The sequence below is a fragment of the Lethenteron reissneri genome, chromosome 58, assembly GCF_015708825.2.
Source record: "Lethenteron reissneri isolate LAM-NWPU_2019-01 chromosome 58, ASM1570882v1, whole genome shotgun sequence".
NCBI classification, from domain to species: domain Eukaryota; kingdom Metazoa; phylum Chordata; class Hyperoartia; order Petromyzontiformes; family Petromyzontidae; genus Lethenteron; species Lethenteron reissneri.
Window position 1 is genome coordinate 5,230,862 of NC_083836.1, and position 17,057 is coordinate 5,247,918.

The 17,057-nt window shown below is 53.9% G+C and overlaps 1 protein-coding gene across 5 annotated transcripts; it reads right to left on the reverse strand.

Annotated features, from left to right (window-relative positions):
* Positions 1-6,450: 6,450 nt before the first annotated feature.
* On the reverse strand, positions 6,451-17,057 carry LOC133357480 (uncharacterized). Of its 5 annotated transcripts, none has more exons than XM_061575428.1 (2): positions 16,925-17,057; positions 6,451-13,706 (listed from the first exon to the last, which is right to left on the reverse strand). In XM_061575428.1, the coding sequence occupies exon 2, from the start codon at positions 13,608-13,610 to the stop codon at positions 9,258-9,260; it is 4,353 nt and encodes a 1,450-aa protein (XP_061431412.1). In that variant the 5' UTR covers positions 13,611-13,706; positions 16,925-17,057; the 3' UTR covers positions 6,451-9,257. The 5 variants fall into 5 exon arrangements, with proteins under 5 accessions (XP_061431412.1, XP_061431417.1, XP_061431413.1 ...); XM_061575433.1 differs by lacking the exon at positions 16,925-17,057 and adding an exon at positions 16,880-16,913; XM_061575429.1 differs by lacking the exon at positions 16,925-17,057 and adding an exon at positions 15,875-16,152.

A 17,057-nucleotide genomic window follows, 5' to 3' on the forward strand; every position in this document is an offset into this window, starting at 1 on the left:
CCACGAACACGGGGGAAGCAAGGATCGGCACCGTTGGCCAGCGGTGACCGACCCGAAGCAGCAAGGAGGCTGCAGTCAGCAGCGGGGCTGCACAGAGAGAGTGGGCAGCGGGTCTGCATACAGTGACAGCCAGAGGGTCTGCACATAGGGGTAGCAGCGAGTCTGCAGGGAGGAGGTTACAGTAGATGAAGCAGAGAGTCAGAGGGGTGAGGAAGCTATAATAGCAGTGAATAGCCGGGGGCTACAAATACAGGAGTTATAACAGCGTGCCGTGTGGGTAAAGACGTGAACCTGAATAAAGACACGAAGACAGAAAGAAGTGTTCGAGTCCTTTTATTACACCTGTATAAAAGACACCTGGGAGTCGGAAATCTTTCTGATTGAGAGGGGGACAAATACTTATTTCCCTCATTAAAATGCAAATCAATTTATAACCACCCTCCCCACCCAGCCCCTCCCCACCCAGCCCCTCTCCACCCAACCCAGCCCCACCCAGCCCCTCCCTGCACGACGGACGGACGGACACAACAATCCCCTGTGGGCTGGTGTAACCAGGAGGTTCCTACCAGTAACAAATGTAATGTTAACAGCTTGAAAAAGTCAAACAGTCTCCACTTTCTCGCCATCGTTGTCAACGCGTGGCCTGGAATCTTCTTCAAGGTGGTCGGTCTCTCCAGAGCCCGAAGGCTGCAACATTTCTCGTGGTGGTGGTGTTGTTGCAAATTCTCAGAATTGTTCACATTTTTTGAAACACCCTGCATATACATGTGTCGTTAAACCCGCCACCACTCGACACAGCCCAATTTAGTAAGGTTTGTCACGTACACGGAACATGCAAATTCGTTACTAGTGCAGCACACCGGTGATGCAGAGCAACTGCACAACATTTACAATCGGAGTGCGATGTTTCAATTCGTGTGCACGGCGATTGATGGTAAGTGTGTCAGTAGTGCAAAGTGCAGTGATGAGTGTACAGTGTGGTGGGTACAGTGTGAGTGCGTACAGTGTGGTTGATGTACAGTGTGGTTTATGTACAGTGTGATTGTGTACAGTGTGGTTGATGTGGGGGGGGGTGAGGTCCACCCACCCAGGTGCCCCCCCCCACCCACCCACCCGCCCCCCCACCACCCACCCACCCAGGTGCCCCCCCCACCCACCCACCCAGGTGCCCCCCCACCACCCACCCACCCAGGTGCCCCCCCCACCCACCCACCCAGGTGCCCCCCCACCCACCCACCCAGGTGCCCCCCCACCACCCACCCACCCAGGTGCCCCCCCACCCACCCAGGTGCCCCCCACCCACCCAGGTGCCCCCCACCACCCACCCACCCAGGTGCCCCCCCCCACCCACCCACCCGCCCCCCCACCACCCACCCACCCAGGTGCCCCCCCCACCCACCCACCCACCCAGGTGCCCCCCCACCCACCCACCCAGGTGCCCCCCCACCACCCACCCACCCAGGTGCCCCCCCACCACCCACCCACCCAGGTGCCCCCCCACCCAGGTGCCCCCCACCCACCCACGTCCCCCCCCCACCCACCCACGTGCCCCCCCCCACCCACCCGCCCCCCCCCACCCACCCACCCAGGTGCCCCCCACCACCCATCACAACGATCGTCACCACCGTCACCACCACCACGACGGTCACAGCGAGAGAGAGCGGGCGCGGTGTGTTGAAGGCGCGAGGGGTAAACTCACGTGCGCAGAGACGCGGGCTGCTGCCCGACGACTCGTCGACGAGGAGTTCAACTTTCTCGCGGCTCGCTCGCTCGCAGCTGAGGTTGGGTGTGGGGGGTGGGTGGGGGGTTGTGTGGGGGGTGGGTTGTGTGGGGGGTGGGTGGGGGGTTGTGTGGCGGTTTGGGTGGAGGCGGTTGGGTGGGGTGGTGTGTGGGGGGGTGGAGGGGTGGGGTGTGGGGGTTTGGGTGGAGGCGGTTGGGTGGGGTGGTGTGTGGGGGTTTGGGTGGAGGCGGTTGGGTGGGGTGGTGTGTGGGGGGGTGGGTGGGGGGTGGAGGGGTGGGGTGTGGGGGTTTGGGTGGAGGCGGTTGGGTGGGGTGGTGTGGGGGTGGGTGGGGTGTGGGGGTTTGGGTGGAGGCGGTTGGGTGGGGTGTGTGGGGGTGGGTGGGGGGTTGGGTGTGGGGGGTGGGTTTGGGGGGGGGTTGGGTGTGGGGGTGTGGGTGGGGGTTGGGTGTGGGGGGGGCTACGAGTGGGGCTGGGGGGGGGTGCCGAGCTGCAGGGCGCGCGCGTTCACAGACGCGGGCGGTGGTGGCGCGTCACGTGACACGCGCAGGTTACAGCCCCGCGCGTGTCACGTGACACGGGGGGAGGGGTGATGGTGAGAGGGGGGGGGAGGTGTTAAGGGGCGGGGTGTTAAGGGGCGGGGTGATGGGGGGAGGGGTGATGGGGGGAGGGGTGAGTGGGGGGAGGGGTGATGGGTGAGTGGGGGAGGGGTGAGTGGGGGGAGGGGTGATGGGGGGAGGGGTGAGTGGGGGGGGGATGATGGGGGGAGGGGTGATGGGGGGAGGGGTGAGTGGGGGGTGGGGTGATGGGGGGAGGGGTGAGTGGGGGGAGGGGTGATGGGGGGAGGGGTGATGGGTGAGTGGGGGAGGGGTGAGTGGGGGGAGGGGTGATGGGGGGAGGGGATGATGGGGGGAGGGGATGATGGGGGGAGGGGTGATGGGGGAGGGGAAGGGGTGAGTGGGGGGAGGGGTGTGTGGGGGGAGGGGTGAGTGGGGGGAGGGGTGTGTGGGGGGAGGGGTGAGTGGGGGGAGGGGTGATGGGGGGAGGGGTGATGGGGGGAGGGGTGATGGGGGCAGGTGTGAAGGGGCCATCCACTTAGTAGGCTGCGCAAAAAGTCTGTCAAACCTTGACCCCCCCTCCCTGTACGCACGCGAACCTTTGACACCCCCCCCCCCGAATCCTATAGAACGGCCGATATTAATCCTCGCAGAAACGATCGAGGATTAACAATATTGCCGTGACTGCAGGGATCCATTCACTTTGGTTCTTTCGGTAAAGTCACGGAGGTAGAAAATTAATAAAATCAACGACGTTTCGGGCGCAACACCAGCCTGATGACTGACGCTTGTGTTGCGCCCGAAACGTCGTACTTTAATTTATTTTATACCTACGTGACTTTACCGACAGAACCAGAGTAATATTAACGTGTTTAAGCAAACAGATCGTCCACCGCCGGACGATCCAATTCATCTTCTTGGTTCTTTCGGTAAAGTCACGTAGAAGAAAAATAATAAAATAATAAAAATAAAACATAATAAAATCATTGATAATTGGTTTTTTTACCCTTCTATCTGGTAACAAAACTGACAACTTTTTACGAGGAGTCATGTTTGCATAGACCGCAATACCTGCAGTCATAATGCAAACAAAAAACATAACTCTGATAATGTGCACTGTCCTTGAAGTTGATTGGTCCACACCCGAGACAGCTTTCCTTAGAGCCCAGTCTCACATGGGTTGGACCAGATGACGCCAAAAGGCGCAATAAAATAATTCTCACGACGTTTCGGCCACAACGCAAGCAGCCGTCATCAGGTGGAGAACAGGTCTGCCTTCTCGACAGACCTGTTCTCCACCTGAAGACGGCTGCTTGCGTTGTGGCCGAAACGTCGTGAGAATTATTTTATTATGTTTTATTTTTATTATTTTATTACTTCCCTTCTACGTGACTTTACCGAAAGAACCAAGAAGATGAATCCCTGCAGTCACGAAATCTTTAAATCGAAGGTCAATGTAGATAAATTGTTATCGAGGCTTCAACCCCCCCCCCCCCCGTTTCCTATGCGCACATTGTCAGTAGCCCCCCCCCCTCCATAGGCACGCTACGAATTTGGGTTAAACCTCCCCCCTTCATGCGTACGGACTAAATGGATGGCCCCTAATCGGTGTATCGACTCCGAATGGAATCTTGCGATTCAGTGAGCGGAATCGATTGTTGACGCACTCAGAGAGGGGGAGGGGTGAGGAGTGAGGGAGGGGTGAGGGAGGGGTGAGGGAGGAGTGAAGTGGGAGGGGGGAGGGAGGGGGGGAGGGGTGAGGGAGGGGTGAGGGAGGGGTGAGGGAGGGGTGAGGAGGGAGGGGGGAGGGAGGGAGGAGAAAGGGGGAGGGGTGAGGGAGGGGTGAGGGAGGGGGGAGGGAGGAGAAAGGGGGAGGGGGGAGGGAGGGGTGAGGGAGGGGTGAGGGAGGGGTGAGGAGGGAGGGGGGAGGGAGGGAGGAGAAAGGGGGAGGGGTGAGGGAGGGGTGAGGGAGAGGGGAGGAAGGAGAAAGGGGGAGGGGGGAGGGAGGGGTGAGGGAGGGGTGAGGGAGGGGTGAGGAGGGAGGGCGGAGGGAGGGAGGAGAAAGGGGGAGGGGTGAGGGAGGGGGGAGGGAGAGGGGAGGAAGGAGAAAGGGGGAGGGGGGAGGGAGGGGTGAGGGAGGGGTGAGGGAGGGGTGAGGAGGGAGGGCGGAGGGAGGGAGGAGAAAGGGGGAGGGGTGAGGGAGGGGGGAGGAGGGAGGGGTGAGGGGTGAGGTGTAGTGGGGGGGGGGGGCAGCTTGATCATCATCACGATCCATGTGCAGATATCCCGTAATCAGTGTTCACCGCACATTTCGTCATTTGTTTCCACTTACATCTGTCTCGTTGTGCCCACACAGCTCAAGTAGTGGCCACATCTTTCTGGCATCAAATCTCTTCTGATGTCGTCAAGCACATTCTCTGTGAGCTCTTCCTCTCTTTCCGAACAACAACAACCACCACACTTTGAATGTCCCCGTCGTCGTTGTTGTCCATCCTACAGATGTGTCCAAATAATGCTAATTCCCTTCTCAACCAGGTGGTTCCTTTTCGATTTAAAGCTTTCGTGACTGCAGGGATTCATCTTCTTGGTTCTTTCGGTAAAGTCACGTAGAATGGAAATAATAAAATAATACGCATTTCACAAATAGTACTAATCGCATATCTGCATTTCCCATAATTATGCTAAATGCCTCTTGATATGCTAATTATTTTGTCAAGGCGCTCTTCCCCCCTCCATCCCAGATTAAATAGTCGCTCCAAGCCTGGGGTGTGTCATTCAGACTCTGTCTTCTCGACAGACCTGTTCTCCACCTGAGGACGGCTACTTGCGTTGTGGCCGAAACGTCGTGAGAATTATTTTATTATGTTTTATTTTTATTATTTCCATTCTACGTGACTTTACCGAAAGAACCAAGAAGACAGGTGGTTCCTACCAGTATAATTGATCTCTGTCTGGTACCATGTGTTGTTGGGAACCATTCTCATAATTTCCTGTCCAAACCTTAAATGCTGACTTTGAACCTTTCACCGATATCCTGCAGAATCTTTGAGTAATTTTCCGACTCCGTATGATCTGGATTGCGATCCGCCGAGGGGGAGTTGAGTAGCTTGATAAGCGGTCATATTTACATTGCTATATACAGGCGGCTTCAATAAAATGTTAACACCTACATGGGACTGTCGTTTTTAATGGAAAAAGGACGGATGATACACTGTAACATGATAACAAATGTGTGTTACTCTTTGGTTCTTTCGGTTAAAGTCACGTAGGTAGAAATAAATTAAATCACGACGTTTCGATCGCAACACAAGCGGCCGTCATCAGGCGGAACCGATACAGCAGGACAACTGCTGATTTAGGAGAAAGATCTGCTAACAACAAGAGCTCATACAGGGTTTTGGTGGGATCAACCCCAGGGGCAAGTGGGTGGAGCGTGAGAAGGAAGAACAGGGGGGATGGAGGGGGGCACAGGTAATAGATGGAAGCTGGATTAGTGATGCTGAGACAATTAGCATGTCAATGATACTGGATGTTGCAGCGTTGGCTGCCGCGCTGAGACAAGGGGAGGCAGGGAGGGAGCTGGGCACAGGTAATAGATGGAAGGGAGAGAGAAGCTGGGTTAGTGATGCTAATGTGAGACAATTAGCATGTCTATGATACAGGATGCTGCAGTGTTGTGAGAAAGGGGGGGGGAGGTAAGGGGGGAATTGGGCACAGGTAATAGATGGATGTTAACAAGATTGTTATCAATCAGAGTAACAAACGTCGTGATTTATTTTATTTCTACCTACGTGACTTTACCGAAAGAACCAAAGAGTATGGATTCCTGCAGTCACGAAAGCTTCAAATCAAAATGTATGGTGATAGCTTGAAAAAGCTGTCTCGGGTGTGGACCAATCAACTTCAAGGACAGTGCATATCATTATCAGAGTTGTTTCTTTGTTTGCATTTTGACTGCTTGTGTTGTGGTCATTGCAAACATGATCCCTTGTATAAAGGTGTCAGTTTTTGTACCAGTTGAAAGGGTAAAAAACCTACTACTAAATAATTTGTCGTTGAACCAAATCTTGACTGTAATCATGGCTATTTAAGCCGCACATCTTCACGGTGATGCTGAAGTCGTAGAGGTAAGCAGAGGAGGCGGCGGCAATTGGGAAAAACAATCTAACTTTTTTTATTTAACCAGATGAATCCGTTCAAATTCACTATGCATCGTTACAAACCACAAGCAATAAAATATATTCACATAAACACAGCTCGGCTAGTAGAAAGCTACACGGTTTCCCATTCATGCGCTCACACTAAGGACACAGAAGCCGTTCTGCACCAACTCAAATTTCCGAATTTCCACGTTGCCTCTGGTGCTTAGCTAAGCTTTATGGACACGGACTAAGCAATCAGAAACGTGAGCTAAAACATCTGAAATGTTTAAAGAATATAGTTAATCTATGTCAGTTGAACCATTTAAAGTTAGGCTTGTGTAGCTCTATACACTCGTTGTCTTCATTTTTCAAAAACACCAAGTCAGAGAGAGGGATCACATCGCTACCAGCATGTGCTGCTGCTGCCAGAACATGTCTGCTTGCACCAGATACTGTTGGTGACCGACAAACCACGTGTTTCTCAGTTGTCCTCTGACATCTACGCACGACTTACATATAGTTGTAACAAAAAACGTGAGTAGATTACAATAGAAGGCATTTAAAACTATATTATTCACCTAACATTGATACGGTGGATACAAGGACAAAAAAAACGAGTTACGCGTCCACATGGCAAGAAACTACCAACTCCTTTCTCACGATAATTACAACACGTTACCGCTCATGTCATCTGCACAGCAACAAACACAACCGCACAAACCCGGAGACCCGCAAGCTCAAGTCCATGTCAACGAAGGGCGAGACGGTTCACCAGCAACTCTTAATGTGATATTGCCTGTGATGATAGGAATTCTAATTTACCTAGAATATGATCTGAAGTATCCCGTTTAAAACGTTATGATGAAACCTCTTTGTACATACGTGTGTGTGTGTCTGCAATCCAGTGAAAAGTGCACGAGGTTTAAACTGAGCGTGCAGCAAATATCAACTATTCGCTGTGCCATGAGTTCGGCAGGCGGGCATCTCTCGTGTCTAGATTGCAGAAGTCGTTGCAGACAACTTTGCCAAATTCGCTTTTGTTCGAACGGGGAGAACACGTGGGCCTTGGCAATTTTTGTTCCAATTTGTTGGCAATGGAGACCATTGGCACATTTTCATCAAATAAATGAACGATCACTTGCAGCCCAACTTGTCAATCGGCTGCTGGTTGAGGGCCTCCACACACCATGTCGGTTGTTGAAGGGGCGGGGGGGGGGGGTTAACCATACTTCACCACGCTGGTCATTGCGGGTTGGGAGGCGGTGGCCCCAGTACCAGTTCAAATATCACTCGCTACTGACGCGAGCCGTGGCTAGAGACTGAGCTCAGGCAGCCGGATTCGTAATGAACGTAAGCAAATCAATACACCACACCACTCCACTAATGGGTTCTTGACCAACTTTCCTGTATTTTTTTTACCACATCTTATCATTAAACAGGCGTTGGTGCGACGCAATATTCGTTGCGGTGAAATGCCAGCTCAGATCTTCTTACAGCGTAAAAAAAAAAAAACTTGATCCGAGTTGCCACTTTTACTGCAGTTTGGTAAAAAAAAAAGAGACTAGCCAAACACGTGAATGGGTCACCCCCCCCCTCGCCTCACCTTTACACGCAGACACGTTGACGACCAGTGCGGGAGAATGCGCGCCCCTGCGACAATGCAAACCGGCTACAATTTGGCTGTAGTGAGGTCACGTGGGTTGTAAAAGGCTGTTGTGGAGGGTTTGTTACTGCTGAGAAAATAGCGACACGTTTTTCTTCCTCGGGTAAAATTCAACAAAGATGTAACTGGATAACAAATAAAAAAAAATCCTCTAAAAATTAAAGGATAATACATCCTTTATCAATTCTGACTCTAGCGGGTTTCTTTATCAGCAGTATCTGGGATTCGTTTTTATTATTTGTACACAATTGAGTAGGGCAAAGAAGGCCGCAGTTTGTCCCTTTAAAGAAAACAGGCCTCTGGGCCTATTTCAACACGGATTTAATGAATCAACGGATTATCATAGGTTACAATAGCTTAATAAAACACTCTACAATACGTAAGAAACAAATTGTATGCAGTCGTGATGTTCAACAGAAACTTTTACAACACGTTCAAGTTGCTACCACAATGCAACGTTGAAGTACAGCTTTGTAATGCAGAAGTGTCACAACGGACTTGGTTCACGTGGCAGTAATAATTGGGTGAGTGTGAAACCCATATATATATCGGGTGGAAACCAAAACAATCAAAAGGAAAATTGTGGGTCACCTTCAATACTCTTTGGGTCTTTCGGTAAAGTCACGTGACTTTACCGCAAGACCCAAACAGTATGAAGACCTACAGTCACGAAAGCTTTAAATCACCTTCAATACTTTTCAAAAAAACAAAAAAACACGTCTTTGGAAACGTAACGCAATGTGCAGTAACAACAAAACGAGATACATCCAAATTAAGGGAAACACTGAACAATTCACTTTCCAAGGCATATTTACAAACGGTCAACATTGATTTAAATTTGAATGTATTTTAATGCACTTATTGCTATTTATATGTTTCATACATGCCGAACCTTAGCTGGAGCGCCAATGAAAAAGCACTCCGCGTGACATAGCCATAAAACACCCGGCGACAACTTAATATAATTTCTCCAAATGTTAAGATCACCTTCTCACCGCTAAAAATATCCATTACTGCTGCCCATGGCAGTGTGTGGTGTAGCCTTGTGAAACTGGGTTGCCAACTGGACGAAAACAAAGCCTTTCAATAGAACCAGGACTTTTCGATGCAACAAACTACAATGCCATCAACGACAGCGACCGAGAGGAATCGCCAACTCAGCCACTGTGGCTTTCGGGAGCAGCGTCGCCGTCCCAGTGGAAACTCTGCCTGTGGCTCCAGAGGCGGAAGTTTGTGCGGAAGGACTTGTTGCAGTCGTGGCACTGGAACGCCTTCACCTCGCAGAACAGCTCCTGATGACGCTCCAACTGCTGGAAGAGGCTGAACACGACGCCGCACTTGGTGCACGTGTGCGGGAAGTCCACGCCCTGCGCCGCCGCCGCCGCCACGGCGCTGGGCTCTAGGTGTGGAGAGCTCTCCACGTCGGCGGCGGTCACGAGCGGAGCTGCTCTCCGATCCGCTCTAGCCGCCCGCGCCTTCAGCTGTCTCGCTTGGGCCGCACTGTCCCTCCTCAATCGCGGCGGCGGCGACACAGGATGCACAAGCCGGGGCTTGCGGCAGCTGGCGTGCGCCGCCTCTTCCTCCTCGCTGCCCAGCTCGTGAACCATCTTGGGCTGCGGCTTCGTCTTATCCTCACCGATATCAGCGCCGCTCTCAACTGCGGGGCTCTCCGACTCTGGGCTGGCGGAGCTCGGGATCGCGCCCTCCGCTTGAGATTCCTGGAAGTCGTCATTGTGGTCATCGCCGCCACCGCCGTCATCGTCGCCGTCACCTTTGTGAGTGTTTACCTCGACAGTCACGAAATTAGTGTCCGCGTCTTGACACTCCACTTTTTCCTCTTCTGCGGAAAGCATCTCATTTGTTTTGGGGTCATGCTTTAGCGCTGGGCCCAGCACTATCAGGATTTCTGAAACCGCCTTGGCCTCTTTGTCGCTGTCAGTCTCCACTGGAATGTCGCTCTGAAGCGAGCCGGCCGCTGCAGCGTCAGAGAGGGACAGCAGAGAGTAGGCCGACGGTTCGGCCGCAGAGGCCGATGCTAGATAGATGGCAGGCAGCGGTGACGAGTGAGCGACGATTTCCTCGGACTTGTCCGCGTCTGACACCGCGTCCGACACAGCGTCCGACACAGCGTCCGACACAGCGTCCGACACCCCGTCCGACACCCCGTCCGACACCCCGTCCGACACCGCGTCCGACACCGCTTCCGACACCGCTTCCGACACCGCCTCAGCGGCGCCAGCGGATTCCTCTCGCTCGGCGGCGGCCTCGGCGGGGGATAAAGGCTGGGCAGCAGGGCTCTCGGGGAGGAAGGCGAATGTCTCCGAGTCGTGGTGCACCTCCAGGCGGTGGCGCCACAGGCTGAAGGCCGTGCGGAAGGTGCGTCCGCACGCTCTGCACATGAGGCGCTGCTGCCCACACATCACTTCATGCTCCTTCCGCTCGTCGGCCGACCACAGCACCAGATCGCACAGCCGGCACGGCACCGGCTCTTTGTCGCCCTGCTCGGCCGCGGAATCCTCACCCGTTGTTTTCGTACGGGGTGTTAGACTGGGCGCGCCAGGGCTTCCCGCTAGCCCGAAACGAGGACCCCTCCTCCCCACGTACTTCCTAACCCCGGGCGTAGCGAGGGCGGCGTCCGGCGACGTGGGCGAGGTGTCCAGCTCGGCCAGCAGCTCGAGCCGGTGCCTGCGTTGGTGCATGCGGAGGTTGCCCTCCCTGCGGAACGACTTGGGGCACACGGAGCATACGTACGGCCTCTCCAGCATGTGAGTCTTGGTGTGCTCCCGGAAGCGGCAGTAGAAGGGGAAGCTCTTGCCGCATTCCCTACATATGTAGCCGCAGCCCTTGCCAGCGGTTTTCACCTTTTGGCCATCTTGGGCGCTCAGGTTGGCCTCTTGCGACTCTGCCGGGGGCTCCTCTTTCTCATGATCGTCCTCGTCATCTTCTTCTGTGTTGTTCTGCTCAGAATCCTCGCCAAATTGGGCAAGTTTTTTCACGAGAAGCCTCTGCTCCAATTTCCCACCTGCAGCTTCGTCGCCCCACGAAATGTTTTTGCGTTTCCGTGGAACCTTTTTCTGACTTTCCTCCGAGACAGCATCTGTCTGCGTTTCACTGTCAATGCCAGTGACTGATTCTTGGTCTTGACATCCTTTGTCTCCATCACCAGATTTGGGGTCAGTCGACTTTTCCGGACTCAACTTAACAATGGATTTCTTGGCTTGAGAAATGTCCACTTCTGCAGAATCTCCTTCAACATTTGGGCTGCTCTTTTGGTTTCCATTAATTTCTCCACCGTCGTCAATGTGGAACTCGATGTCATTGACTTTATTCAATGTCGCGTTTCTCTCCCCACTGACCAGAAGGGTCTGCCCATCACTGCTCATTTTCAACGCATCATCATCTTTGTCCCCCTCCACTGCTTGGCTCCCATCATACGACAACGTCTCCTCCTGAGCAGCTTCCAAGACGTGGTCCTGTGTAACAGCTTTGATTTCATCTTCAATGCCTTCGACAGTTGTTTCAACGTTCTCCATCGCATGCTCCACATCGTCCTCGTCAGGTTTAACATCAGCAGGCTCTGTCTGCAGTAACTGTTCACTGCTAGAGATTTCTTCATTCGTGACATCCGCTTTCTCCGCATCTGCCAGAAGACCGTCAGACTCTAAAGCATCGTTCTGGCTCCTGGCAGCGCTTCTATTCCCCCGTTCAGCCCTGGCACGCCTTCCCAACCCCAGCGGCGCGCGACCCTCCTCCACCCCGTCGGCGCCTCCGTCCCCGAGGCGGTCGCCGGCATGAGGCTCCGCCTGTCCATCCAGCGCCCCGCTCACGAAGGACGGAATCACGAGGAAGACGCGGGAGGTGGCGTCTTCCGAGGACTCCTCCAGACCGGCGCCCAGCGACGCGGCGTGCTGTGTGCGCCGGTGCGTCCAGGCCTTGTAGCTCGTGAGGAAGCGCTTGCCGCACACGGCGCAGGGGTATGGCCGGTTGGCGCTGTGGTAGACATCGCCGTGGCGTTTCAGAGCCCGCACCGTGCGGAACACCTGGCCGCACTCGTCGCACCAGATTTTTGAGGTGTTCTTGACGCGGAGCTTTTCCAGCGACCACTTTTGCGCGGTGTCGCAGTCGGCGGCGGGGGGCCCCTCCTCCGCGAGTCGGCCCAGCACCAAGCTCGTGCGAAAGCTTTTCAAGCTGGGGCTCCCATCGTCAGCTACATTGCAGGGTCTCTTGTTGGAAACGCCGCGCTTAAGGCCCGGGCCAGACGCCGCTCTGCTACCCTTGTGGCTACCAGTACCCTGCATAGCCCCCGCCGACGAGGAGCCCTGCAGTGATCTCTCTACCTTGGCCTGCATGGAAAAAAGACGATCGGGGCTGCAGGCTTTGTCTTGTTTCTCCACGTCCTGCTGCAGTTTTCTAATCGTCGCCTCCAGTGGGGTGGTCCGTTTTGCTACCGTCGGTCTCACGGGGGCTTCCAGCGGCAGCGAGTCCTGCTCGCACCGGGTTCCATTCTTGACGCTTTCGCCAGGATCTGCATCGGGACGGACGTCGCCACTTTTGCCTTCGTGGCAGACGGCCGTGATAGAAATGCTGACGAGGGTATCCAGAGCCTCGCAGCCACCGTGTTCCCGAGACTTCGCCGCAAGCTCCGGGGTCTCCAGCGCGGAGTTCTCGGAGAAGTCGGCACTTAACTCTCGTTGATCTGGAGCACCTCCGACTGTCCCCTGTTCTTCTTCGCTCGCCTCAATCCTTTCTGGCTCGTTCACTCTCACACCTCCACCGCCGGCCTCTTCCCCCTCACAGCAGGCTTCTTCAACGTGGGCGCGCAGGTGACACACCGACTGCACTGCGCCCAGGCCATTGTCCACAGGGGAAACTACTCCGACGATCGCAGGAACGTCATCCTCATCCGAGTGAGTCCCATCGTCCGCCTGCCCTTCGCCAGTCGCGCCGTCTGCTTGCCCTTCGCTCACCTCTCCCTGTCCCACCGCCTCACCCAGGGGATTGTCGCTCACCGGCACGCCCTCGGTGCTCACGTCGCCGCCGCCGCCGCTTCCGCTCTCGCGCGCCGCGTGCTGTGCAGGCCGCCCGCTTGGCAGCGCGGCCAAGAAGGGCACACCCAGCGCTCGGCCCAGCGCCCGCACAGCGCGCGCTCGCGCCGCGTCCACGCGCACGCTCGCCGTGTACAGGAAGGACAGCACCAGCTCAAAGGTGCCAGGTTCCACGCCGGCGATCTCCACGTTGTACACGGCCGAGGAGGTGCCGGCGCTGCCGCCTGCGAGAGAGAGGCGCTCCTCCCCGGGCGCCGACCCGCACGGCAACGCCGAGAACAGGCGGCGGAAGTAGACGCTGCCCGCGGCCAGCACGGTGCGGTGAGCACGGAACTTGCGTTCGCCCGCAATGAGCGTCACGTCGCATAGCGAGAGCGCGGGGCGCGCCTCCCGGTCTGCATCCAGGAAGCGCAGCAAGGCCCTAGCGTAGGTCTCGTCCGTCGCGCACAGCATCGACTCGGCCATGATGATACTGGATGCCCAGTTCACGGTGCCGCAGCGTGAGAGTGGGGGATGTCGTGTCCCGTGCCGCCAGAGATTCAATTCACCTTGAATGTCCCCCTGCACACACACACACAAGGGAGAGCACAGTTGGAAATTAAGACCTGCACACAGTAGTAGAGCTTAACAAAGCACATTCTACAGAGCGATGCTTCAATCCATCAGGGAGTCGTTCCTGTCAAGAGCATTGCGAGTCATCTTTGTGGTTGTTGAGCGCTATGTTGCCCATGGCTGTGGTTGTTTAAAAGCTTACTTCAAACGATTTAATAAAGTTATAACATTGTGTACTACTCTTTCAATACTGTTACCCTTTCTAACATGGTTAACATTTATAATGATAGAATAAACTATAAGGTGAACCACTAAATTCTGGGTTAACGTCACAAAGGTGTACACCTGAAGTACACCTGAAGACGGAAGCTTGTGTTGCCTCTGAAACGTCGTGATTTTTATTTTATTTTAATTTTATTAATTTTGATTTTTTTACCTACATGACTTTACCGAAAAACCTAAGAATATGTGTACACCACCCACATCGGGCATGCAGTTTACTCCTTCCCCCACCCCCGAGTCCCTGAGAATCATAAGCGGAGCTTCTGCCACAAGAGCAGCTCTTCATGGAAATTGGCGCCAAAATCCGACTGCAGCCGGACTGGCTGGTGAAGCGGGAGCAACGACGTAACAACGTGTCGTTACCACTTGGCTGTGAAATTCGCTTTTCTCGCTGCGATTCTTTTCGCAGAGTACACAGATAGTTTCCTGCTTAGATTAACACGATTTTTTTCTGGCTTCCACACAACGGGTTTGGCACCTGTAATCACACGTACAGTTCAACAAACTTGTTGAGTTCTGCAGATCATTCGCCCTCTTATGCTGCCTTCAAACGGTACTCAATTTGCACGGTAGTTGCACTCAAGTGAAAAGCAGAACTAAGAGGCGGTGTTCAGAACTCCACCAGCAGCAATTGCGGCATCCCTTCTTCCCATCGCTTTTGTGCAAAAAACTCTCCCCTGCGCACACATTGAGACCCAAACTGAAGAGAGTGTGACACTATGAGGTGCCAGTGCAAGACAAAGAACCAGGCATTCAAAACCCATCACATGGCTAATTCCATGACAGCCTGACGGACCAGGCTCTATTCTATTAAACCAGGTGGCAGTCCATTTCAGTCTGTGGTCCAAACAAAGCGTTAGTTGCTACCAAGTGAGGTGAGAAAACGTTAGTGGTGGCCAATAAGGGGATTGGTATAGCCCACAGATTACTGGCTTCCATCGTCCGCGAAGCTTAGGGGCAACCCTTAACCGCAAACCACGGCAGATGTGAATACTTGACGTGCAAATGGAAAATGTAAAAACGCTCCGGTGTGCGACTGTGGTCACCCAGAACAGATTGGAACATATAACCCGATTCAGGAATAAGAAGGAAGCATCACAGCGATTCACCACTTGACTACTCCTGACGGAATTGTCTGGCTCAACCACCTCAATGTAAAAATCAGTTTCATCGGCCACACGCAGATGCAGAGAACTCTGCATCACGACAGCCTCAGGTCTTACCAACACAAAGAACATCAGCTCTTGAGCTCATGTGCCATGCAAGGCGGTAATGATGTGTGGGTTGCTCGGTCAATGGCCAGGGTCAACGGCGGCGTGGTGTATTCCGCAAATATGGCCGACTGTGAGGGCGGATATGCCACTAAGTTGAGCTATCATTTGTGGTCAGGTCGCTCCTGAAAAATAGCTGTATTGATCGGTCGGGTATTACCTGGTATTAAACATGGCAATGTGAGATACAGGACTACGTATGTATAACTTATTTCATATTGTACGTAGCCAACCGTGTTATGCATTCTAGATTTGAAGCTTTCGTGACTGCAAGGATTCATACTCTTAGGGTTTTTCGGTAAAGTCACGTAGGAAAAAAATAAATAATAAAAATAATAAAAATTAATCTATTATTTTTTACATTTATTATTTCTATTATTTATTTCTATTATTTATTTCTATTATTTTCTTTTTTACCTACGTGTTATGCATGTAGAACTTCTTTCGCGCCGTACGTAACCAACCGTGTTATGCATTCTAGATTTGAAGCTTTCGTGACTGCAAGGATTCATACTCTTAGGTTTTTCGGGAAAGTCACGTAGGAAAAAAAGAAATAATAAAAATGTATCTATTATTTTTTAAATTTATTATTTCTATTTTTTTATTTTTTTATTTTTTACCTACGTGTTATGCATGTTGACCTTCTTTCGCGCCGTACGTAGCCAAACGTGCCAACCGGGAGGCGCGGGCGGGTGGCAATGGCAACCAAGTGGACAACACAAAAAGGAGCAGCTCTGGAGCGAACCGATAGGAGCTTGCGCCGTACAAATGCCGGCCCGTGTGAGGACGCAACTCTCTTTGAGCAAACTTCGCGGATGCCCGAGCGGAGCCACGACAAAAGTGTCGCGTTGCGGCCAAGACCACAACAAGTGCCGTGGAGGCGGCGACGGCGGCGTCTCTTACACTTCCCGTTCGAGCCTTTTAACAATGCGAAGAGACTGGGGGGGGAAGGGAAAATCGTCACCATTGACGTCAATCGCCAGTGACGTCACCGCGCACGCGCGCCGCTCCCCAAAAAAATTACAAAATGCAACGCGATGACGTCATCGCGGCTTGGACCGCCAACGGCTTCCCGCGCGACGCGATGACGTCAGAGCGCGACGGTACAACGCGATGACGTCACCGCGCCGTGATGACGTTGGGCGCAACGATACGACGCGATGACGTCAACGCGCCGTGATGACGTTGGGCGCAACGATACGACGCGATGACGTCACCGCGCCGTGATGACGTCGGGCGCAACGATACGACGCGATGACGTCAACGCGCCGTGATGACGTTGGGCGCAACAATACAACGCGATGACGTCACCGCGCCGTGATGACGTCAAGCGCAACGGCACGACGCGATGACGTCATCGCGCCCGACACAATTGAAAGCGCCGCTTTTAACGGCCCTCAAAATGGGGCGGCAGAGCGCGATGACGTCGTCGCCTCGCAATGTGCTCGACGCGATTACGTCACCGCCGCCAGCCAATGGCGAGGGCGGCCCGTGACGCCGTGCCATTACGTCACCCCGCGGAAAAAAAAAAGGACAACGCAAGTTCTCTACGGACAAAAACACGCAAAAAAAGCAGAAAAAAAGGCGCTTAAGTTTAAAATCTCCCGCCGTTTTTGCGCCGAGATGTACCCCGAGCCGAGAGCTGCGACGTGCCCCCGTTCCCCGCGCGTTCACCTGGCGAGGCGCGGACGGTTCCCCTCACGCAGCGCTGCCTTTCCGCCTGGGCGGGAAAGAGCGCGCTCCGCCGTCAGCAAGACACACCGACCATGTTGAGATGACGTCATGCGCTGCGCCGGATGAGGTAATG